Raw genomic sequence first — 23,106 nt, 5'->3', positions numbered from 1 at the left:
AGAGAGGTGAGGAAATCAACTAGGAGGAGGAGAAGGAGAATGGAACAGAGGAGAGGCGAGAGGCAGGCGAGAAGACAGAGCGAGAGTGGGAGAGGAGAGGGATACGACTATATAGGCAATGGCCGCGCGGGATTGGACAGATTCGATTCTTGAATCGAATCCAAGAAGCGTGTTTCCTGTTCTGTAAGCCCCCAAATTAATTAGACTAATTAGAATTTATCGTTGCATTATATATTTATGTATAATTAGAAATGGACTCTCGCACGTGCCTATCCACCAGCGAGCCGATCGCCCCCTTCGGTCTTCCTCGGCTCGGGAACGAAGGTGAGCATCGGTTAGAAAGCCTCAGCGAAATGTATGGATTTGAGGGCTGATTTGGAGTTTTATTTGATCGATTTCAGGTTCGAGGATCTTGAAGATGGAGTTATCTACGTTGGTTCTTCTCGTAATGGCTTGTGGTTTGAGGGTGGGAGCTGATGGAACCAATCATAGGTACAAAGAGGGTGATCATGTCCCCCTATTTGCCAATAAGGCCGGACCTTTCCACAACCCCAGGTGATTTCCTTTCGATTCTTGCGTCATTATCGGTTTCGAATTCCTCCTTCGTCGCTGAATTTGCTTTTTTATTTTGCGCATCATTTGAAGCGAATAGATCTTTGTCTGCGTCCCTTGCTTTTCTTCAAGAATGCGATCATCCGTTTGCTTGTTTTGTGATTTAGAATGAACGCAGGATCATGATTCGCTTTTGTAGTTTCATTTTATTTCTCTTAGTCGGTGGTTTTTGTTTTATCGATAGAAATACCCAAGTCTCCATTAAGCGTCAAAGATAAAAATCGTCTTTGATTTCGCATGCTTCGTGTTTTCGTCGATCCGATCGTTTACTGTTTTGTAAGCTTATTTTGATTCGCGTGGATAGTTGCTTTTTCATTAAATAAGTCAAATTCCGCATTCAAGATTAGGGATTTGTGATCTTGGATCATGTCAAAGCTTAAAAGATTTCCCGCTTTGGCATGCTTCTTGATTTCTGAGACCGATCAAGCAAAGCTAATTTTTGAGTGCTTCATGTTTTAGCAGTGTTTCCAATCCTTTACCATCTTGTTATTTTGGTTTCTCAATAGTTTCTTTTATGAAAAACCAAACTCAATTAAATCTCAGGGATTTTATACTTTGGTGTGCTTCATATTGTAGTGGTGTCAGTTCTGCTTGTTGGATTGTGAGGATCTGTTTCGTTCTGTCGCTTGTTAATAGCCTTATAGATTACCAGGCCCTGTTAATTCTGCTGCCTTTGACCCTGTCTTTGGCATTTTTTAATGATGCTCTTGTTTTAGGATATTTATCTTTTACTTCTAACATTTCAGTGTTTCTTGAATGTGACAGTCATTTCCCTTTTGCATCTGCAGCGAGACATATCGTTACTATGACTTGCCATTCTGCTCACCAGGTTATTCACTTATCCTTACTGTTCCATCGACTTCTGAGCTGCTTGAATCTGTTAGCAACACTATTTATACGTTTGTTAGTGTGTACAACTCTTTACGAAACTTTGTTGATTTAGAGCATGTTACCGAAAAGACGGAAGCCCTTGGGGAAGTTCTAAGTGGTGATCGTATGGTCGATGCACCGTACTTATTAAATTTTCTGGAGGAGCAGCAGTCAAACCTCTACGATTCTCATGCGTGTGCTCAAAAATGATATTTTAAGTAAGATATATAAACTCCACGGTTTTCCTTTTGAAACATATTTCCTGATGTTTATTTTTTCATCTTTCACTAAAATAGTATCATCATGAAGATATTCTCTCATTGAGGAGTCTCTTGAAGATCAAGAGGATTCTGGATGGAAACATATCCTTGGTGACGTCTTCCGATTTCCAAAGAACAAGTCATTGTTTTCAGCTATTATTGGTTCTGGAACTCAGCTCCTTGTGCTGTAAGAGCTCTCACTAAACTCTTCTAATGCTGATTTCTGTTAATATCATCTGCTACTTTTGTCTCATGACTAGTACAATGTTCATCTTCCTTCTTGCACTTGTTGTTGTGTTCTACCCATACAATCGGGGAGCCCTTTACACAGCTCTTGTTGTCATCTATGCTCTGACTTCTGGTATCGCTGGTTACACAGCGAGCTCCTTCTATATGCAGCTCGAAGGGACTAATTGGGTAAGAAGTTGCTTCAGCATTATTTTCTAGTCATACCACTGGTAGTCTGCATGGGTTAATTATCTTTGCCTCTATTTGACTGCAGGTGAGGAATTTGTTGTTGACTGGCTGCTTATTTTGTGGTCCCTTGTTCTTGACTTTCTTCTTCCGGAACACTGTTTCTATTACATATAGCGCAACTGCAGCTCTGCCATTTGGAACCATCCTTGTGATTCTACTTATATGGGCATTGGTTACTTCCCCTTTGCTCATATTGGGTAGGGTTGCCGGTAAAAGCAGCATAACTGAATTCCAAGCTCCATGCCATACCAACAAGCACCCAAGAGAAATTCCTGATTTGGCATGGTGTCGAGGAACCAACCTCAGATGGCAATGGCAGGATTCCTTCCTTTTAGTGCCATCTATGTACAAGTAGAACTGTACTATATATTTGCTAGAGTGTGGGGTCACAACATATATACAATATATAGTATGCTTTTTATTGTTTTCATCATTCTTATAATTGGCACAGCGTTCATCACTGTTGCATTGACATATTTCCAACTTGCAGCAGAGGATCATGGGTGGTGGTGGAGGTAAGTATCTGGCCTTCTCTTTTGTACTAGATAATTCTACCATTCAGTTGGTCTAGCATAGACACTGCAGTCTGTTTTTGCATCTTGATACTGTTGTGCTTGAACATATTTGTAAATGCGGTACCTCTTTGTCATTTAGTTGTCTTGAGTCGAGAGTTCTTTGAATCATGGCATACATTAAGGTTTTATTTCAGTTCGTCTTTCAAGAACTTCTAGTGCTATTTCATTCATTTTAATTGACACAGTTTACAAGAGTTTCCATGGGCTTCAAGTTTTCGTCTATCATGTGGGTGGTAGATAACTAGATATACCTTATTCCTTTTCTTTGTTTCCTCCATACATTGTGTGTTCATCTTTAATTCATATTCCATAAGAATTTAATCGAGTCAACCTAACAGAAGTGTCTCTGGTGAAGAACTAACTTTTCAATATTGCAACCACATGGAGATTCCTTTGTGTGGAACAACGACCCCTCTTATTATTATTGATTTACATAGACTAGAGTAGCCATTCAATGGCGGTAATTAAGACATTCATTTTGGAACCAAGGTCGATATTTTCAAAGATAACTGCAGTGACACATTAAGATATCATGATACATCTCTCGATCAATGTTAGTTAGTAATCATCGAGCTTGTAACTGTGTCTTCTCCATTGATTCTATTTAAGCCTGTTATTAGTAGTGATTTTGTTTTATGTTCTAATATGTACCAGTTGACAATTTGTGTTGTAGATTGTCAATAATTCCTTGTATTTAGTGTGAACCGATACCTCTTATTTACAAGTTAAAATGTGTGTCAGAATGATCATTATAAATATTCCCAGTAGATTCTGTTTTGTTTTAACAGTTGGATGTCTTCTTGTAGGGTACCGAAGATGATGTAGTGAATTGGCTTCATGGACATGGTTTATGGAAACTAGCGGAAGAACCATACGATCCCTTATGGATCAAAGGAGGAGGTCATTGCAACCTAGAGTTATATCCAGACTACATCCGTCACCTATGCAAGTTTATTCGGGAAATGGAGAACCTCACGACTGCAACCCGGCTCAAGAAGATCCGGCAAACTCTCAAACTCCCTGCCAAAGCTGCTGCAACCACCAGCACCACCACCTTCACGACCAACTGTTGCTGCCAAATTAGATGCAGGAAACCCGATTGCTGGAGCTGCCCACGGAGAGGATGTCTGATGGTGCGATGCTCCAAGGGATCTGCATACCTGTGCAACTGGTGTTGTGGAGATTGGCATTGATGGTGGCATCCGTTGTACAGATTTGCTCAAACTTCTAAACCTATCTATTGTATCGAAACATTAACGAAGGCAATCGGGCTATCGTTTGTGTGCGAATTAAGAGAATAGATACCGGTTTTTTTGAACTGAATCGTCACTGATGATCTCTATGCTGTTGAAATATCAATTTGTTGGTATTATGTAGTCATTGCCAATTTGGCGTTGGTGTGCTTATGTTGTTAAATATATGCAAGATTATGAGAGGAAATGGTGTGCACAAAATCTATTTAATACAGTTGCGGCAGCTCTATTGTTCTCTTTTTCTTGATCATTCATGGTTTTAAAGCGATGTCAATGAACAATCAAATATACTGTTCAGCTACGGGAGGGCTTCATCAGTATCCTTTAAATCTCCACAATAACATCATGAATCACATAAAAATGATTTACTGGATGATGGTTAGAAGAAGTCAATATTTGGTGACAGCAATCATCCAAATGTCTGACTTTGATATATGGTCAACCCACCCATGACTGTTTCTCCCTGAGGATGGTGACCAACTATGATATGTTGATGCATGAGGACGAGACAGTGATATCTCAAATTATGAGTTCATTAGCTACACAATATCATATAAATACCAACGTATGAAGGAAACAACAATACATGGGATGAAAATTGAACTTTATTGTCGCCAATATTTGCATGAACATGAATTTTCTTTTCCTTCCAGTATTATGATATACATGAACAAACAACATTTTCCATACAAGCTTTCCAAGCTACTGCTCCAGCCACGAGATCATTGCCGAATCCACAGGTGTGTCATCGGACTTCATGAGGGCATCGATCTCTTGCATGAAGTCGTCGACATCAACTACGTTCTCCGTCTGCTCATACCCAACAAAGTCGTACGACGATGACGACGAAACCACTTCGGCCGTGGTCGAATCAGTGCCGGTGCCATCAGAAATCAACGAGGCTTGCAACGCTTTCGGGGTTGTCGAGCGAGCATCGTCCACGCACGCCATTTGTTCCGTAGTCGATGCAGCGAAGGTGTCATCGGACATCAGGAAGGCATGGACCTCTTCCAGGCTCCAAAAGAAGGGATCGTCGGTGAAGTACATCTTCTCACACGCGACCAAGTCGATCGACGACGATGACGTGGAAACCTCTACGACCGTGGTCGAATCAATTCGAGTGTCATCGGGCATCAAGCGAGGATCGACAAGGCCTGACGGCGAGGCCTTCGGGATGGTATTCGAGGCTGTGTCGGTGTCATCCGACATCAAGGAGGCTTCAACCTCTCGGGTGAAGAAAGCATCGTCGATGCAGTTCTGTTCATCGCCAAGATCGACCGACGGCGAAGGCGAAGCCAAGAATGCTTCGAGTTCTTCCACAGTTATCAAGGGCTCACCTCCGCCGACATCCGTTGACGATAGAGCGGCGGATGGGACTCCGGCTTCGTTCGGTGCAACTGAGTCGACCGAGGAAAGACGACTCTCCGGGGGTGTCACAGGACGAGCCGATATGGGATGTTGCACCACCGCGGTTGGAGGTGGTGAGACGTCGGACTGCAATGAATGTGCTGGCTTCTTTGAGGGAGTCAATGCTTTTGCTGAGAGAGTAGAAGATTCCTCTCTATTTCTCTTCTGCCCAACGAGGCTGCCGCCGGAGATCGTCTCTGTCGCGGCCTCCGTGAACGTCGACTCAACCTTTTTGATGAAATTGCCGCCGGAGATGGCATGATGCGAACTCTTCTTAACGTGACAGAGAACTCGTCTCTCGAAGCCCGGGGAACACATCTCATACTCATACATTACCCACCCGGAGTTTTTCCGCCGGCCATCGTTGAAGGAGAGGAAGCTCTTTCGTCCCACCACCATCTCGCGCCCGTCGACGATGGACTTGACGGGTTCTTGCTTTTTGTTCAGAGTCCAAGAACCGGTGCCGGCCCTTCGATCGACGCGCGGGCCGCCGCTGTTCTTGGGCTTGCGCTCCGCAAAGAAATAGCCCTCCTGTCGACCGTTGCAGAGAAGATTCCACGGCTCGGTGCCGTAGACATCGGCGAAGGCGACAGCGCGGCTAGGGAGCCGTGTGCCGGCAACGCAGTTGGCGAGGTAGTCGACCACGAGTTCCTCCGCCGTGGGAAGGAACCTGTAACCACTCGGAACGACGTCGACGGGATCCATGGACGACTAAAAACGGTTTCTTGATGAAGAGAGGTGAGGAAATCAACTAGGAGGAGGAGAAGGAGAATGGAACAGAGGAGAGGCGAGAGGCAGGCGAGAAGACAGAGCGAGAGTGGGAGAGGAGAGGGATACGACTATATAGGCAATGGCCGCGCGGGATTGGACAGATTCGATTCTTGAATCGAATCCAAGAAGCGTGTTTCCTGTTCTGTAAGCCCCCAAATTAATTAGACTAATTAGAATTTATCGTTGCATTATATATTTATGTATAATTAGAAATGGACTCTCGCACGTGCCTATCCACCAGCGAGCCGATCGCCCCCTTCGGTCTTCCTCGGCTCGGGAACGAAGGTGAGCATCGGTTAGAAAGCCTCAGCGAAATGTATGGATTTGAGGGCTGATTTGGAGTTTTATTTGATCGATTTCAGGTTCGAGGATCTTGAAGATGGAGTTATCTACGTTGGTTCTTCTCGTAATGGCTTGTGGTTTGAGGGTGGGAGCTGATGGAACCAATCATAGGTACAAAGAGGGTGATCATGTCCCCCTATTTGCCAATAAGGCCGGACCTTTCCACAACCCCAGGTGATTTCCTTTCGATTCTTGCGTCATTATCGGTTTCGAATTCCTCCTTCGTCGCTGAATTTGCTTTTTTATTTTGCGCATCATTTGAAGCGAATAGATCTTTGTCTGCGTCCCTTGCTTTTCTTCAAGAATGCGATCATCCGTTTGCTTGTTTTGTGATTTAGAATGAACGCAGGATCATGATTCGCTTTTGTAGTTTCATTTTATTTCTCTTAGTCGGTGGTTTTTGTTTTATCGATAGAAATACCCAAGTCTCCATTAAGCGTCAAAGATAAAAATCGTCTTTGATTTCGCATGCTTCGTGTTTTCGTCGATCCGATCGTTTACTGTTTTGTAAGCTTATTTTGATTCGCGTGGATAGTTGCTTTTTCATTAAATAAGTCAAATTCCGCATTCAAGATTAGGGATTTGTGATCTTGGATCATGTCAAAGCTTAAAAGATTTCCCGCTTTGGCATGCTTCTTGATTTCTGAGACCGATCAAGCAAAGCTAATTTTTGAGTGCTTCATGTTTTAGCAGTGTTTCCAATCCTTTACCATCTTGTTATTTTGGTTTCTCAATAGTTTCTTTTATGAAAAACCAAACTCAATTAAATCTCAGGGATTTTATACTTTGGTGTGCTTCATATTGTAGTGGTGTCAGTTCTGCTTGTTGGATTGTGAGGATCTGTTTCGTTCTGTCGCTTGTTAATAGCCTTATAGATTACCAGGCCCTGTTAATTCTGCTGCCTTTGACCCTGTCTTTGGCATTTTTTAATGATGCTCTTGTTTTAGGATATTTATCTTTTACTTCTAACATTTCAGTGTTTCTTGAATGTGACAGTCATTTCCCTTTTGCATCTGCAGCGAGACATATCGTTACTATGACTTGCCATTCTGCTCACCAGGTTATTCACTTATCCTTACTGTTCCATCGACTTCTGAGCTGCTTGAATCTGTTAGCAACACTATTTATACGTTTGTTAGTGTGTACAACTCTTTACGAAACTTTGTTGATTTAGAGCATGTTACCGAAAAGACGGAAGCCCTTGGGGAAGTTCTAAGTGGTGATCGTATGGTCGATGCACCGTACTTATTAAATTTTCTGGAGGAGCAGCAGTCAAACCTCTACGATTCTCATGCGTGTGCTCAAAAATGATATTTTAAGTAAGATATATAAACTCCACGGTTTTCCTTTTGAAACATATTTCCTGATGTTTATTTTTTCATCTTTCACTAAAATAGTATCATCATGAAGATATTCTCTCATTGAGGAGTCTCTTGAAGATCAAGAGGATTCTGGATGGAAACATATCCTTGGTGACGTCTTCCGATTTCCAAAGAACAAGTCATTGTTTTCAGCTATTATTGGTTCTGGAACTCAGCTCCTTGTGCTGTAAGAGCTCTCACTAAACTCTTCTAATGCTGATTTCTGTTAATATCATCTGCTACTTTTGTCTCATGACTAGTACAATGTTCATCTTCCTTCTTGCACTTGTTGTTGTGTTCTACCCATACAATCGGGGAGCCCTTTACACAGCTCTTGTTGTCATCTATGCTCTGACTTCTGGTATCGCTGGTTACACAGCGAGCTCCTTCTATATGCAGCTCGAAGGGACTAATTGGGTAAGAAGTTGCTTCAGCATTATTTTCTAGTCATACCACTGGTAGTCTGCATGGGTTAATTATCTTTGCCTCTATTTGACTGCAGGTGAGGAATTTGTTGTTGACTGGCTGCTTATTTTGTGGTCCCTTGTTCTTGACTTTCTTCTTCCGGAACACTGTTTCTATTACATATAGCGCAACTGCAGCTCTGCCATTTGGAACCATCCTTGTGATTCTACTTATATGGGCATTGGTTACTTCCCCTTTGCTCATATTGGGTAGGGTTGCCGGTAAAAGCAGCATAACTGAATTCCAAGCTCCATGCCATACCAACAAGCACCCAAGAGAAATTCCTGATTTGGCATGGTGTCGAGGAACCAACCTCAGATGGCAATGGCAGGATTCCTTCCTTTTAGTGCCATCTATGTACAAGTAGAACTGTACTATATATTTGCTAGAGTGTGGGGTCACAACATATATACAATATATAGTATGCTTTTTATTGTTTTCATCATTCTTATAATTGGCACAGCGTTCATCACTGTTGCATTGACATATTTCCAACTTGCAGCAGAGGATCATGGGTGGTGGTGGAGGTAAGTATCTGGCCTTCTCTTTTGTACTAGATAATTCTACCATTCAGTTGGTCTAGCATAGACACTGCAGTCTGTTTTTGCATCTTGATACTGTTGTGCTTGAACATATTTGTAAATGCGGTACCTCTTTGTCATTTAGTTGTCTTGAGTCGAGAGTTCTTTGAATCATGGCATACATTAAGGTTTTATTTCAGTTCGTCTTTCAAGAACTTCTAGTGCTATTTCATTCATTTTAATTGACACAGTTTACAAGAGTTTCCATGGGCTTCAAGTTTTCGTCTATCATGTGGGTGGTAGATAACTAGATATACCTTATTCCTTTTCTTTGTTTCCTCCATACATTGTGTGTTCATCTTTAATTCATATTCCATAAGAATTTAATCGAGTCAACCTAACAGAAGTGTCTCTGGTGAAGAACTAACTTTTCAATATTGCAACCACATGGAGATTCCTTTGTGTGGAACAACGACCCCTCTTATTATTATTGATTTACATAGACTAGAGTAGCCATTCAATGGCGGTAATTAAGACATTCATTTTGGAACCAAGGTCGATATTTTCAAAGATAACTGCAGTGACACATTAAGATATCATGATACATCTCTCGATCAATGTTAGTTAGTAATCATCGAGCTTGTAACTGTGTCTTCTCCATTGATTCTATTTAAGCCTGTTATTAGTAGTGATTTTGTTTTATGTTCTAATATGTACCAGTTGACAATTTGTGTTGTAGATTGTCAATAATTCCTTGTATTTAGTGTGAACCGATACCTCTTATTTACAAGTTAAAATGTGTGTCAGAATGATCATTATAAATATTCCCAGTAGATTCTGTTTTGTTTTAACAGTTGGATGTCTTCTTGTAGGGTACCGAAGATGATGTAGTGAATTGGCTTCATGGACATGGTTTATGGAAACTAGCGGAAGAACCATACGATCCCTTATGGATCAAAGGAGGAGGTCATTGCAACCTAGAGTTATATCCAGACTACATCCGTCACCTATGCAAGTTTATTCGGGAAATGGAGAACCTCACGACTGCAACCCGGCTCAAGAAGATCCGGCAAACTCTCAAACTCCCTGCCAAAGCTGCTGCAACCACCAGCACCACCACCTTCACGACCAACTGTTGCTGCCAAATTAGATGCAGGAAACCCGATTGCTGGAGCTGCCCACGGAGAGGATGTCTGATGGTGCGATGCTCCAAGGGATCTGCATACCTGTGCAACTGGTGTTGTGGAGATTGGCATTGATGGTGGCATCCGTTGTACAGATTTGCTCAAACTTCTAAACCTATCTATTGTATCGAAACATTAACGAAGGCAATCGGGCTATCGTTTGTGTGCGAATTAAGAGAATAGATACCGGTTTTTTTGAACTGAATCGTCACTGATGATCTCTATGCTGTTGAAATATCAATTTGTTGGTATTATGTAGTCATTGCCAATTTGGCGTTGGTGTGCTTATGTTGTTAAATATATGCAAGATTATGAGAGGAAATGGTGTGCACAAAATCTATTTAATACAGTTGCGGCAGCTCTATTGTTCTCTTTTTCTTGATCATTCATGGTTTTAAAGCGATGTCAATGAACAATCAAATATACTGTTCAGCTACGGGAGGGCTTCATCAGTATCCTTTAAATCTCCACAATAACATCATGAATCACATAAAAATGATTTACTGGATGATGGTTAGAAGAAGTCAATATTTGGTGACAGCAATCATCCAAATGTCTGACTTTGATATATGGTCAACCCACCCATGACTGTTTCTCCCTGAGGATGGTGACCAACTATGATATGTTGATGCATGAGGACGAGACAGTGATATCTCAAATTATGAGTTCATTAGCTACACAATATCATATAAATACCAACGTATGAAGGAAACAACAATACATGGGATGAAAATTGAACTTTATTGTCGCCAATATTTGCATGAACATGAATTTTCTTTTCCTTCCAGTATTATGATATACATGAACAAACAACATTTTCCATACAAGCTTTCCAAGCTACTGCTCCAGCCACGAGATCATTGCCGAATCCACAGGTGTGTCATCGGACTTCATGAGGGCATCGATCTCTTGCATGAAGTCGTCGACATCAACTACGTTCTCCGTCTGCTCATACCCAACAAAGTCGTACGACGATGACGACGAAACCACTTCGGCCGTGGTCGAATCAGTGCCGGTGCCATCAGAAATCAACGAGGCTTGCAACGCTTTCGGGGTTGTCGAGCGAGCATCGTCCACGCACGCCATTTGTTCCGTAGTCGATGCAGCGAAGGTGTCATCGGACATCAGGAAGGCATGGACCTCTTCCAGGCTCCAAAAGAAGGGATCGTCGGTGAAGTACATCTTCTCACACGCGACCAAGTCGATCGACGACGATGACGTGGAAACCTCTACGACCGTGGTCGAATCAATTCGAGTGTCATCGGGCATCAAGCGAGGATCGACAAGGCCTGACGGCGAGGCCTTCGGGATGGTATTCGAGGCTGTGTCGGTGTCATCCGACATCAAGGAGGCTTCAACCTCTCGGGTGAAGAAAGCATCGTCGATGCAGTTCTGTTCATCGCCAAGATCGACCGACGGCGAAGGCGAAGCCAAGAATGCTTCGAGTTCTTCCACAGTTATCAAGGGCTCACCTCCGCCGACATCCGTTGACGATAGAGCGGCGGATGGGACTCCGGCTTCGTTCGGTGCAACTGAGTCGACCGAGGAAAGACGACTCTCCGGGGGTGTCACAGGACGAGCCGATATGGGATGTTGCACCACCGCGGTTGGAGGTGGTGAGACGTCGGACTGCAATGAATGTGCTGGCTTCTTTGAGGGAGTCAATGCTTTTGCTGAGAGAGTAGAAGATTCCTCTCTATTTCTCTTCTGCCCAACGAGGCTGCCGCCGGAGATCGTCTCTGTCGCGGCCTCCGTGAACGTCGACTCAACCTTTTTGATGAAATTGCCGCCGGAGATGGCATGATGCGAACTCTTCTTAACGTGACAGAGAACTCGTCTCTCGAAGCCCGGGGAACACATCTCATACTCATACATTACCCACCCGGAGTTTTTCCGCCGGCCATCGTTGAAGGAGAGGAAGCTCTTTCGTCCCACCACCATCTCGCGCCCGTCGACGATGGACTTGACGGGTTCTTGCTTTTTGTTCAGAGTCCAAGAACCGGTGCCGGCCCTTCGATCGACGCGCGGGCCGCCGCTGTTCTTGGGCTTGCGCTCCGCAAAGAAATAGCCCTCCTGTCGACCGTTGCAGAGAAGATTCCACGGCTCGGTGCCGTAGACATCGGCGAAGGCGACAGCGCGGCTAGGGAGCCGTGTGCCGGCAACGCAGTTGGCGAGGTAGTCGACCACGAGTTCCTCCGCCGTGGGAAGGAACCTGTAACCACTCGGAACGACGTCGACGGGATCCATGGACGACTAAAAACGGTTTCTTGATGAAGAGAGGTGAGGAAATCAACTAGGAGGAGGAGAAGGAGAATGGAACAGAGGAGAGGCGAGAGGCAGGCGAGAAGACAGAGCGAGAGTGGGAGAGGAGAGGGATACGACTATATAGGCAATGGCCGCGCGGGATTGGACAGATTCGATTCTTGAATCGAATCCAAGAAGCGTGTTTCCTGTTCTGTAAGCCCCCAAATTAATTAGACTAATTAGAATTTATCGTTGCATTATATATTTATGTATAATTAGAAATGGACTCTCGCACGTGCCTATCCACCAGCGAGCCGATCGCCCCCTTCGGTCTTCCTCGGCTCGGGAACGAAGGTGAGCATCGGTTAGAAAGCCTCAGCGAAATGTATGGATTTGAGGGCTGATTTGGAGTTTTATTTGATCGATTTCAGGTTCGAGGATCTTGAAGATGGAGTTATCTACGTTGGTTCTTCTCGTAATGGCTTGTGGTTTGAGGGTGGGAGCTGATGGAACCAATCATAGGTACAAAGAGGGTGATCATGTCCCCCTATTTGCCAATAAGGCCGGACCTTTCCACAACCCCAGGTGATTTCCTTTCGATTCTTGCGTCATTATCGGTTTCGAATTCCTCCTTCGTCGCTGAATTTGCTTTTTTATTTTGCGCATCATTTGAAGCGAATAGATCTTTGTCTGCGTCCCTTGCTTTTCTTCAAGAATGCGATCATCCGTTTGCTTGTTTTGTGATTTAGAATGAACGCAGGATCATGATTCGCTTTTGTAGTTTCATTTTATTTCTCTTAGTCGGTGGTTTTTGTTTTATCGATAGAAATACCCAAGTCTCCATTAAGCGTCAAAGATAAAAATCGTCTTTGATTTCGCATGCTTCGTGTTTTCGTCGATCCGATCGTTTACTGTTTTGTAAGCTTATTTTGATTCGCGTGGATAGTTGCTTTTTCATTAAATAAGTCAAATTCCGCATTCAAGATTAGGGATTTGTGATCTTGGATCATGTCAAAGCTTAAAAGATTTCCCGCTTTGGCATGCTTCTTGATTTCTGAGACCGATCAAGCAAAGCTAATTTTTGAGTGCTTCATGTTTTAGCAGTGTTTCCAATCCTTTACCATCTTGTTATTTTGGTTTCTCAATAGTTTCTTTTATGAAAAACCAAACTCAATTAAATCTCAGGGATTTTATACTTTGGTGTGCTTCATATTGTAGTGGTGTCAGTTCTGCTTGTTGGATTGTGAGGATCTGTTTCGTTCTGTCGCTTGTTAATAGCCTTATAGATTACCAGGCCCTGTTAATTCTGCTGCCTTTGACCCTGTCTTTGGCATTTTTTAATGATGCTCTTGTTTTAGGATATTTATCTTTTACTTCTAACATTTCAGTGTTTCTTGAATGTGACAGTCATTTCCCTTTTGCATCTGCAGCGAGACATATCGTTACTATGACTTGCCATTCTGCTCACCAGGTTATTCACTTATCCTTACTGTTCCATCGACTTCTGAGCTGCTTGAATCTGTTAGCAACACTATTTATACGTTTGTTAGTGTGTACAACTCTTTACGAAACTTTGTTGATTTAGAGCATGTTACCGAAAAGACGGAAGCCCTTGGGGAAGTTCTAAGTGGTGATCGTATGGTCGATGCACCGTACTTATTAAATTTTCTGGAGGAGCAGCAGTCAAACCTCTACGATTCTCATGCGTGTGCTCAAAAATGATATTTTAAGTAAGATATATAAACTCCACGGTTTTCCTTTTGAAACATATTTCCTGATGTTTATTTTTTCATCTTTCACTAAAATAGTATCATCATGAAGATATTCTCTCATTGAGGAGTCTCTTGAAGATCAAGAGGATTCTGGATGGAAACATATCCTTGGTGACGTCTTCCGATTTCCAAAGAACAAGTCATTGTTTTCAGCTATTATTGGTTCTGGAACTCAGCTCCTTGTGCTGTAAGAGCTCTCACTAAACTCTTCTAATGCTGATTTCTGTTAATATCATCTGCTACTTTTGTCTCATGACTAGTACAATGTTCATCTTCCTTCTTGCACTTGTTGTTGTGTTCTACCCATACAATCGGGGAGCCCTTTACACAGCTCTTGTTGTCATCTATGCTCTGACTTCTGGTATCGCTGGTTACACAGCGAGCTCCTTCTATATGCAGCTCGAAGGGACTAATTGGGTAAGAAGTTGCTTCAGCATTATTTTCTAGTCATACCACTGGTAGTCTGCATGGGTTAATTATCTTTGCCTCTATTTGACTGCAGGTGAGGAATTTGTTGTTGACTGGCTGCTTATTTTGTGGTCCCTTGTTCTTGACTTTCTTCTTCCGGAACACTGTTTCTATTACATATAGCGCAACTGCAGCTCTGCCATTTGGAACCATCCTTGTGATTCTACTTATATGGGCATTGGTTACTTCCCCTTTGCTCATATTGGGTAGGGTTGCCGGTAAAAGCAGCATAACTGAATTCCAAGCTCCATGCCATACCAACAAGCACCCAAGAGAAATTCCTGATTTGGCATGGTGTCGAGGAACCAACCTCAGATGGCAATGGCAGGATTCCTTCCTTTTAGTGCCATCTATGTACAAGTAGAACTGTACTATATATTTGCTAGAGTGTGGGGTCACAACATATATACAATATATAGTATGCTTTTTATTGTTTTCATCATTCTTATAATTGGCACAGCGTTCATCACTGTTGCATTGACATATTTCCAACTTGCAGCAGAGGATCATGGGTGGTGGTGGAGGTAAGTATCTGGCCTTCTCTTTTGTACTAGATAATTCTACCATTCAGTTGGTCTAGCATAGACACTGCAGTCTGTTTTTGCATCTTGATACTGTTGTGCTTGAACATATTTGTAAATGCGGTACCTCTTTGTCATTTAGTTGTCTTGAGTCGAGAGTTCTTTGAATCATGGCATACATTAAGGTTTTATTTCAGTTCGTCTTTCAAGAACTTCTAGTGCTATTTCATTCATTTTAATTGACACAGTTTACAAGAGTTTCCATGGGCTTCAAGTTTTCGTCTATCATGTGGGTGGTAGATAACTAGATATACCTTATTCCTTTTCTTTGTTTCCTCCATACATTGTGTGTTCATCTTTAATTCATATTCCATAAGAATTTAATCGAGTCAACCTAACAGAAGTGTCTCTGGTGAAGAACTAACTTTTCAATATTGCAACCACATGGAGATTCCTTTGTGTGGAACAACGACCCCTCTTATTATTATTGATTTACATAGACTAGAGTAGCCATTCAATGGCGGTAATTAAGACATTCATTTTGGAACCAAGGTCGATATTTTCAAAGATAACTGCAGTGACACATTAAGATATCATGATACATCTCTCGATCAATGTTAGTTAGTAATCATCGAGCTTGTAACTGTGTCTTCTCCATTGATTCTATTTAAGCCTGTTATTAGTAGTGATTTTGTTTTATGTTCTAATATGTACCAGTTGACAATTTGTGTTGTAGATTGTCAATAATTCCTTGTATTTAGTGTGAACCGATACATCTTATTTACAAGTTAAAATGTGTGTCAGAATGATCATTATAAATATTCCCAGTAGATTCTGTTTTGTTTTAACAGTTGGATGTCTTCTTGTAGGGTACCGAAGATGATGTAGTGAATTGGCTTCATGGACATGGTTTATGGAAACTAGCGGAAGAACCATACGATCCCTTATGGATCAAAGGAGGAGGTCATTGCAACCTAGAGTTATATCCAGACTACATCCGTCACCTATGCAAGTTTATTCGGGAAATGGAGAACCTCACGACTGCAACCCGGCTCAAGAAGATCCGGCAAACTCTCAAACTCCCTGCCAAAGCTGCTGCAACCACCAGCACCACCACCTTCACGACCAACTGTTGCTGCCAAATTAGATGCAGGAAACCCGATTGCTGGAGCTGCCCACGGAGAGGATGTCTGATGGTGCGATGCTCCAAGGGATCTGCATACCTGTGCAACTGGTGTTGTGGAGATTGGCATTGATGGTGGCATCCGTTGTACAGATTTGCTCAAACTTCTAAACCTATCTATTGTATCGAAACATTAACGAAGGCAATCGGGCTATCGTTTGTGTGCGAATTAAGAGAATAGATACCGGTTTTTTTGAACTGAATCGTCACTGATGATCTCTATGCTGTTGAAATATCAATTTGTTGGTATTATGTAGTCATTGCCAATTTGGCGTTGGTGTGCTTATGTTGTTAAATATATGCAAGATTATGAGAGGAAATGGTGTGCACAAAATCTATTTAATACAGTTGCGGCAGCTCTATTGTTCTCTTTTTCTTGATCATTCATGGTTTTAAAGCGATGTCAATGAACAATCAAATATACTGTTCAGCTACGGGAGGGCTTCATCAGTATCCTTTAAATCTCCACAATAACATCATGAATCACATAAAAATGATTTACTGGATGATGGTTAGAAGAAGTCAATATTTGGTGACAGCAATCATCCAAATGTCTGACTTTGATATATGGTCAACCCACCCATGACTGTTTCTCCCTGAGGATGGTGACCAACTATGATATGTTGATGCATGAGGACGAGACAGTGATATCTCAAATTATGAGTTCATTAGCTACACAATATCATATAAATACCAACGTATGAAGGAAACAACAATACATGGGATGAAAATTGAACTTTATTGTCGCCAATATTTGCATGAACATGAATTTTCTTTTCCTTCCAGTATTATGATATACATGAACAAACAACATTTTCCATACAAGCTTTCCAAGCTACTGCTCCAGCCACGAGATCATTGCCGAATCCACAGGTGTGTCATCGGACTTCATGAGGGCATCGATCTCTTGCATGAAGTCGTCGACATCAACTACGTTCTCCGTCTGCTCATACCCAACAAAGTCGTACGACGATGACGACGAAACCACTTCGGCCGTGGTCGAATCAGTGCCGGTGCCATCAGAAATCAACGAGGCTTGCAACGCTTTCGGGGTTGTCGAGCGAGCATCGTCCACGCACGCCATTTGTTCCGTAGTCGATGCAGCGAAGGTGTCATCGGACATCAGGAAGGCATGGACCTCTTCCAGGCTCCAAAAGAAGGGATCGTCGGTGAAGTACATCTTCTCACACGCGACCAAGTCGATCGACGACGATGACGTGGAAACCTCTACGACCGTGGTCGAATCAATTCGAGTGTCATCGGGCATCAAGCGAGGATCGACAAGGCCTGACGGCGAGGCCTTCGGGATGGTATTCGAGGCTGTGTCGGTGTCATCCGACATCAAGGAGGCTTCAACCTCTCGGGTGAAGAAAGCATCGTCGATGCAGTTCTGTTCATCGCCAAGATCGACCGACGGCGAAGGCGAAGCCAAGAATGCTTCGAGTTCTTCCACAGTTATCAAGGGCTCACCTCCGCCGACATCCGTTGACGATAGAGCGGCGGATGGGACTCCGGCTTCGTTCGGTGCAACTGAGTCGACCGAGGAAAGACGACTCTCCGGGGGTGTCACAGGACGAGCCGATATGGGATGTTGCACCACCGCGGTTGGAGGTGGTGAGACGTCGGACTGCAATGAATGTGCTGGCTTCTTTGAGGGAGTCAATGCTTTTGCTGAGAGAGTAGAAGATTCCTCTCTATTTCTCTTCTGCCCAACGAGGCTGCCGCCGGAGATCGTCTCTGTCGCGGCCTCCGTGAACGTCGACTCAACCTTTTTGATGAAATTGCCGCCGGAGATGGCATGATGCGAACTCTTCTTAACGTGACAGAGAACTCGTCTCTCGAAGCCCGGGGAACACATCTCATACTCATACATTACCCACCCGGAGTTTTTCCGCCGGCCATCGTTGAAGGAGAGGAAGCTCTTTCGTCCCACCACCATCTCGCGCCCGTCGACGATGGACTTGACGGGTTCTTGCTTTTTGTTCAGAGTCCAAGAACCGGTGCCGGCCCTTCGATCGACGCGCGGGCCGCCGCTGTTCTTGGGCTTGCGCTCCGCAAAGAAATAGCCCTCCTGTCGACCGTTGCAGAGAAGATTCCACGGCTCGGTGCCGTAGACATCGGCGAAGGCGACAGCGCGGCTAGGGAGCCGTGTGCCGGCAACGCAGTTGGCGAGGTAGTCGACCACGAGTTCCTCCGCCGTGGGAAGGAACCTGTAACCACTCGGAACGACGTCGACGGGATCCATGGACGACTAAAAACGGTTTCTTGATGAAGAGAGGTGAGGAAATCAACTAGGAGGAGGAGAAGGAGAATGGAACAGAGGAGAGGCGAGAGGCAGGCGAGAAGACAGAGCGAGAGTGGGAGAGGAGAGGGATACGACTATATAGGCAATGGCCGCGCGGGATTGGACAGATTCGATTCTTGAATCGAATCCAAGAAGCGTGTTTCCTGTTCTGTAAGCCCCCAAATTAATTAGACTAATTAGAATTTATCGTTGCATTATATATTTATGTATAATTAGAAATGGACTCTCGCACGTGCCTATCCACCAGCGAGCCGATCGCCCCCTTCGGTCTTCCTCGGCTCGGGAACGAAGGTGAGCATCGGTTAGAAAGCCTCAGCGAAATGTATGGATTTGAGGGCTGATTTGGAGTTTTATTTGATCGATTTCAGGTTCGAGGATCTTGAAGATGGAGTTATCTACGTTGGTTCTTCTCGTAATGGCTTGTGGTTTGAGGGTGGGAGCTGATGGAACCAATCATAGGTACAAAGAGGGTGATCATGTCCCCCTATTTGCCAATAAGGCCGGACCTTTCCACAACCCCAGGTGATTTCCTTTCGATTCTTGCGTCATTATCGGTTTCGAATTCCTCCTTCGTCGCTGAATTTGCTTTTTTATTTTGCGCATCATTTGAAGCGAATAGATCTTTGTCTGCGTCCCTTGCTTTTCTTCAAGAATGCGATCATCCGTTTGCTTGTTTTGTGATTTAGAATGAACGCAGGATCATGATTCGCTTTTGTAGTTTCATTTTATTTCTCTTAGTCGGTGGTTTTTGTTTTATCGATAGAAATACCCAAGTCTCCATTAAGCGTCAAAGATAAAAATCGTCTTTGATTTCGCATGCTTCGTGTTTTCGTCGATCCGATCGTTTACTGTTTTGTAAGCTTATTTTGATTCGCGTGGATAGTTGCTTTTTCATTAAATAAGTCAAATTCCGCATTCAAGATTAGGGATTTGTGATCTTGGATCATGTCAAAGCTTAAAAGATTTCCCGCTTTGGCATGCTTCTTGATTTCTGAGACCGATCAAGCAAAGCTAATTTTTGAGTGCTTCATGTTTTAGCAGTGTTTCCAATCCTTTACCATCTTGTTATTTTGGTTTCTCAATAGTTTCTTTTATGAAAAACCAAACTCAATTAAATCTCAGGGATTTTATACTTTGGTGTGCTTCATATTGTAGTGGTGTCAGTTCTGCTTGTTGGATTGTGAGGATCTGTTTCGTTCTGTCGCTTGTTAATAGCCTTATAGATTACCAGGCCCTGTTAATTCTGCTGCCTTTGACCCTGTCTTTGGCATTTTTTAATGATGCTCTTGTTTTAGGATATTTATCTTTTACTTCTAACATTTCAGTGTTTCTTGAATGTGACAGTCATTTCCCTTTTGCATCTGCAGCGAGACATATCGTTACTATGACTTGCCATTCTGCTCACCAGGTTATTCACTTATCCTTACTGTTCCATCGACTTCTGAGCTGCTTGAATCTGTTAGCAACACTATTTATACGTTTGTTAGTGTGTACAACTCTTTACGAAACTTTGTTGATTTAGAGCATGTTACCGAAAAGACGGAAGCCCTTGGGGAAGTTCTAAGTGGTGATCGTATGGTCGATGCACCGTACTTATTAAATTTTCTGGAGGAGCAGCAGTCAAACCTCTACGATTCTCATGCGTGTGCTCAAAAATGATATTTTAAGTAAGATATATAAACTCCACGGTTTTCCTTTTGAAACATATTTCCTGATGTTTATTTTTTCATCTTTCACTAAAATAGTATCATCATGAAGATATTCTCTCATTGAGGAGTCTCTTGAAGATCAAGAGGATTCTGGATGGAAACATATCCTTGGTGACGTCTTCCGATTTCCAAAGAACAAGTCATTGTTTTCAGCTATTATTGGTTCTGGAACTCAGCTCCTTGTGCTGTAAGAGCTCTCACTAAACTCTTCTAATGCTGATTTCTGTTAATATCATCTGCTACTTTTGTCTCATGACTAGTACAATGTTCATCTTCCTTCTTGCACTTGTTGTTGTGTTCTACCCATACAATCGGGGAGCCCTTTACACAGCTCTTGTTGTCATCTATGCTCTGACTTCTGGTATCGCTGGTTACACAGCGAGCTCCTTCTATATGCAGCTCGAAGGGACTAATTGGGTAAGAAGTTGCTTCAGCATTATTTTCTAGTCATACCACTGGTAGTCTGCATGGGTTAATTATCTTTGCCTCTATTTGACTGCAGGTGAGGAATTTGTTGTTGACTGGCTGCTTATTTTGTGGTCCCTTGTTCTTGACTTTCTTCTTCCGGAACACTGTTTCTATTACATATAGCGCAACTGCAGCTCTGCCATTTGGAACCATCCTTGTGATTCTACTTATATGGGCATTGGTTACTTCCCCTTTGCTCATATTGGGTAGGGTTGCCGGTAAAAGCAGCATAACTGAATTCCAAGCTCCATGCCATACCAACAAGCACCCAAGAGAAATTCCTGATTTGGCATGGTGTCGAGGAACCAACCTCAGATGGCAATGGCAGGATTCCTTCCTTTTAGTGCCATCTATGTACAAGTAGAACTGTACTATATATTTGCTAGAGTGTGGGGTCACAACATATATACAATATATAGTATGCTTTTTATTGTTTTCATCATTCTTATAATTGGCACAGCGTTCATCACTGTTGCATTGACATATTTCCAACTTGCAGCAGAGGATCATGGGTGGTGGTGGAGGTAAGTATCTGGCCTTCTCTTTTGTACTAGATAATTCTACCATTCAGTTGGTCTAGCATAGACACTGCAGTCTGTTTTTGCATCTTGATACTGTTGTGCTTGAACATATTTGTAAATGCGGTACCTCTTTGTCATTTAGTTGTCTTGAGTCGAGAGTTCTTTGAATCATGGCATACATTAAGGTTTTATTTCAGTTCGTCTTTCAAGAACTTCTAGTGCTATTTCATTCATTTTAATTGACACAGTTTACAAGAGTTTCCATGGGCTTCAAGTTTTCGTCTATCATGTGGGTGGTAGATAACTAGATATACCTTATTCCTTTTCTTTGTTTCCTCCATACATTGTGTGTTCATCTTTAATTCATATTCCATAAGAATTTAATCGAGTCAACCTAACAGAAGTGTCTCTGGTGAAGAACTAACTTTTCAATATTGCAACCACATGGAGATTCCTTTGTGTGGAACAACGACCCCTCTTATTATTATTGATTTACATAGACTAGAGTAGCCATTCAATGGCGGTAATTAAGACATTCATTTTGGAACCAAGGTCGATATTTTCAAAGATAACTGCAGTGACACATTAAGATATCATGATACATCTCTCGATCAATGTTAGTTAGTAATCATCGAGCTTGTAACTGTGTCTTCTCCATTGATTCTATTTAAGCCTGTTATTAGTAGTGATTTTGTTTTATGTTCTAATATGTACCAGTTGACAATTTGTGTTGTAGATTGTCAATAATTCCTTGTATTTAGTGTGAACCGATACATCTTATTTACAAGTTAAAATGTGTGTCAGAATGATCATTATAAATATTCCCAGTAGATTCTGTTTTGTTTTAACAGTTGGATGTCTTCTTGTAGGGTACCGAAGATGATGTAGTGAATTGGCTTCATGGACATGGTTTATGGAAACTAGCGGAAGAACCATACGATCCCTTATGGATCAAAGGAGGAGGTCATTGCAACCTAGAGTTATATCCAGACTACATCCGTCACCTATGCAAGTTTATTCGGGAAATGGAGAACCTCACGACTGCAACCCGGCTCAAGAAGATCCGGCAAACTCTCAAACTCCCTGCCAAAGCTGCTGCAACCACCAGCACCACCACCTTCACGACCAACTGTTGCTGCCAAATTAGATGCAGGAAACCCGATTGCTGGAGCTGCCCACGGAGAGGATGTCTGATGGTGCGATGCTCCAAGGGATCTGCATACCTGTGCAACTGGTGTTGTGGAGATTGGCATTGATGGTGGCATCCGTTGTACAGATTTGCTCAAACTTCTAAACCTATCTATTGTATCGAAACATTAACGAAGGCAATCGGGCTATCGTTTGTGTGCGAATTAAGAGAATAGATACCGGTTTTTTTGAACTGAATCGTCACTGATGATCTCTATGCTGTTGAAATATCAATTTGTTGGTATTATGTAGTCATTGCCAATTTGGCGTTGGTGTGCTTATGTTGTTAAATATATGCAAGATTATGAGAGGAAATGGTGTGCACAAAATCTATTTAATACAGTTGCGGCAGCTCTATTGTTCTCTTTTTCTTGATCATTCATGGTTTTAAAGCGATGTCAATGAACAATCAAATATACTGTTCAGCTACGGGAGGGCTTCATCAGTATCCTTTAAATCTCCACAATAACATCATGAATCACATAAAAATGATTTACTGGATGATGGTTAGAAGAAGTCAATATTTGGTGACAGCAATCATCCAAATGTCTGACTTTGATATATGGTCAACCCACCCATGACTGTTTCTCCCTGAGGATGGTGACCAACTATGATATGTTGATGCATGA

At 42.6% G+C, this 23,106-nt stretch overlaps 7 protein-coding genes and 4 long non-coding RNA genes across 19 annotated transcripts; 8 read left to right on the top strand and 3 right to left on the bottom strand.

Moving 5' to 3' along the window:
* The first annotated feature begins 97 nt into the window (after positions 1-97).
* Positions 98-2,153, top strand: LOC135587782 (transmembrane 9 superfamily member 2-like). Of its 3 annotated transcripts, none has more exons than XM_065079635.1 (5): positions 98-324; positions 402-555; positions 1,401-1,441; positions 1,556-1,700; positions 1,779-2,153. In XM_065079635.1, exons 1-4 carry the CDS (start codon positions 252-254, stop codon positions 1,690-1,692), a joined length of 405 nt encoding a protein of 134 aa, XP_064935707.1. In that variant the 5' UTR covers positions 98-251; the 3' UTR covers positions 1,693-1,700; positions 1,779-2,153. The 3 variants fall into 3 exon arrangements, 2 of the variants coding, with proteins under 2 accessions (XP_064935707.1, XP_064935641.1); XR_010475985.1 differs by having other exon boundaries at positions 116-324; positions 1,378-1,441; positions 1,792-2,153; XM_065079569.1 differs by having other exon boundaries at positions 237-324; positions 1,792-2,153.
* A 222-nt stretch (positions 2,154-2,375) lies between these two features.
* On the top strand, positions 2,376-4,112 carry LOC135587879 (uncharacterized). The gene is made up of 2 exons (XR_010475994.1): positions 2,376-2,734; positions 3,601-4,112. It is a non-coding gene; the product is annotated as an uncharacterized LOC135587879 (long non-coding RNA).
* Positions 4,113-4,749: 637 nt separating this feature from the next.
* Positions 4,750-6,159, bottom strand: LOC135587797 (protein CUP-SHAPED COTYLEDON 2-like). Its single transcript, XM_065079570.1, has one exon. It carries the CDS (start codon positions 6,157-6,159, stop codon positions 4,750-4,752), a length of 1,410 nt encoding a protein of 469 aa, XP_064935642.1.
* A 124-nt stretch (positions 6,160-6,283) lies between these two features.
* On the top strand, positions 6,284-8,339 carry LOC135587658 (transmembrane 9 superfamily member 2-like). 3 transcript variants are annotated; one of them, XM_065079391.1, is made up of 5 exons: positions 6,284-6,510; positions 6,588-6,741; positions 7,587-7,627; positions 7,742-7,886; positions 7,965-8,339. In XM_065079391.1, the coding sequence occupies exons 1-4, from the start codon at positions 6,438-6,440 to the stop codon at positions 7,876-7,878; spliced, it is 405 nt and encodes a 134-aa protein (XP_064935463.1). In that variant the 5' UTR covers positions 6,284-6,437; the 3' UTR covers positions 7,879-7,886; positions 7,965-8,339. The 3 variants fall into 3 exon arrangements, 2 of the variants coding, with proteins under 2 accessions (XP_064935463.1, XP_064935393.1); XR_010475963.1 differs by having other exon boundaries at positions 6,302-6,510; positions 7,564-7,627; positions 7,978-8,339; XM_065079321.1 differs by having other exon boundaries at positions 6,423-6,510; positions 7,978-8,339.
* Positions 8,340-8,561: 222 nt separating this feature from the next.
* Positions 8,562-10,298, top strand: LOC135587745 (uncharacterized). The gene is made up of 2 exons (XR_010475967.1): positions 8,562-8,920; positions 9,787-10,298. It is a non-coding gene; the product is annotated as an uncharacterized LOC135587745 (long non-coding RNA).
* A 637-nt stretch (positions 10,299-10,935) lies between these two features.
* On the bottom strand, positions 10,936-12,345 carry LOC135587790 (protein CUP-SHAPED COTYLEDON 2-like). Its single transcript, XM_065079561.1, has one exon. It carries the CDS (start codon positions 12,343-12,345, stop codon positions 10,936-10,938), a length of 1,410 nt encoding a protein of 469 aa, XP_064935633.1.
* A 124-nt stretch (positions 12,346-12,469) lies between these two features.
* LOC135587533 (transmembrane 9 superfamily member 2-like) lies at positions 12,470-14,525 on the top strand. 3 transcript variants are annotated; one of them, XM_065079149.1, is made up of 5 exons: positions 12,470-12,696; positions 12,774-12,927; positions 13,773-13,813; positions 13,928-14,072; positions 14,151-14,525. In XM_065079149.1, the coding sequence occupies exons 1-4, from the start codon at positions 12,624-12,626 to the stop codon at positions 14,062-14,064; spliced, it is 405 nt and encodes a 134-aa protein (XP_064935221.1). In that variant the 5' UTR covers positions 12,470-12,623; the 3' UTR covers positions 14,065-14,072; positions 14,151-14,525. The 3 variants fall into 3 exon arrangements, 2 of the variants coding, with proteins under 2 accessions (XP_064935221.1, XP_064935166.1); XR_010475926.1 differs by having other exon boundaries at positions 12,488-12,696; positions 13,750-13,813; positions 14,164-14,525; XM_065079094.1 differs by having other exon boundaries at positions 12,609-12,696; positions 14,164-14,525.
* A 222-nt stretch (positions 14,526-14,747) lies between these two features.
* On the top strand, positions 14,748-16,484 carry LOC135587619 (uncharacterized). The gene is made up of 2 exons (XR_010475936.1): positions 14,748-15,106; positions 15,973-16,484. It is a non-coding gene; the product is annotated as an uncharacterized LOC135587619 (long non-coding RNA).
* Positions 16,485-17,121: 637 nt separating this feature from the next.
* Positions 17,122-18,531, bottom strand: LOC135587789 (protein CUP-SHAPED COTYLEDON 2-like). Its single transcript, XM_065079551.1, has one exon. It carries the CDS (start codon positions 18,529-18,531, stop codon positions 17,122-17,124), a length of 1,410 nt encoding a protein of 469 aa, XP_064935623.1.
* A 124-nt stretch (positions 18,532-18,655) lies between these two features.
* Positions 18,656-20,711, top strand: LOC135587415 (transmembrane 9 superfamily member 2-like). 3 transcript variants are annotated; one of them, XM_065078907.1, is made up of 5 exons: positions 18,656-18,882; positions 18,960-19,113; positions 19,959-19,999; positions 20,114-20,258; positions 20,337-20,711. In XM_065078907.1, exons 1-4 carry the CDS (start codon positions 18,810-18,812, stop codon positions 20,248-20,250), a joined length of 405 nt encoding a protein of 134 aa, XP_064934979.1. In that variant the 5' UTR covers positions 18,656-18,809; the 3' UTR covers positions 20,251-20,258; positions 20,337-20,711. The 3 variants fall into 3 exon arrangements, 2 of the variants coding, with proteins under 2 accessions (XP_064934979.1, XP_064934906.1); XR_010475888.1 differs by having other exon boundaries at positions 18,674-18,882; positions 19,936-19,999; positions 20,350-20,711; XM_065078834.1 differs by having other exon boundaries at positions 18,795-18,882; positions 20,350-20,711.
* A 222-nt stretch (positions 20,712-20,933) lies between these two features.
* LOC135587507 (uncharacterized) lies at positions 20,934-22,670 on the top strand. Its single transcript, XR_010475895.1, has 2 exons — positions 20,934-21,292; positions 22,159-22,670. It is a non-coding gene; the product is annotated as an uncharacterized LOC135587507 (long non-coding RNA).
* Positions 22,671-23,106: the final 436 nt, after the last annotated feature.

This window comes from Musa acuminata, chromosome BXJ1-1 (genome assembly GCF_036884655.1).
Source record: "Musa acuminata AAA Group cultivar baxijiao chromosome BXJ1-1, Cavendish_Baxijiao_AAA, whole genome shotgun sequence".
NCBI classification, from domain to species: Eukaryota; Viridiplantae; Streptophyta; class Magnoliopsida; order Zingiberales; family Musaceae; genus Musa; species Musa acuminata.
Note: the sequence above shows the minus strand (reverse complement) of the source record. Positions and strands in the feature narration are given on the sequence as shown.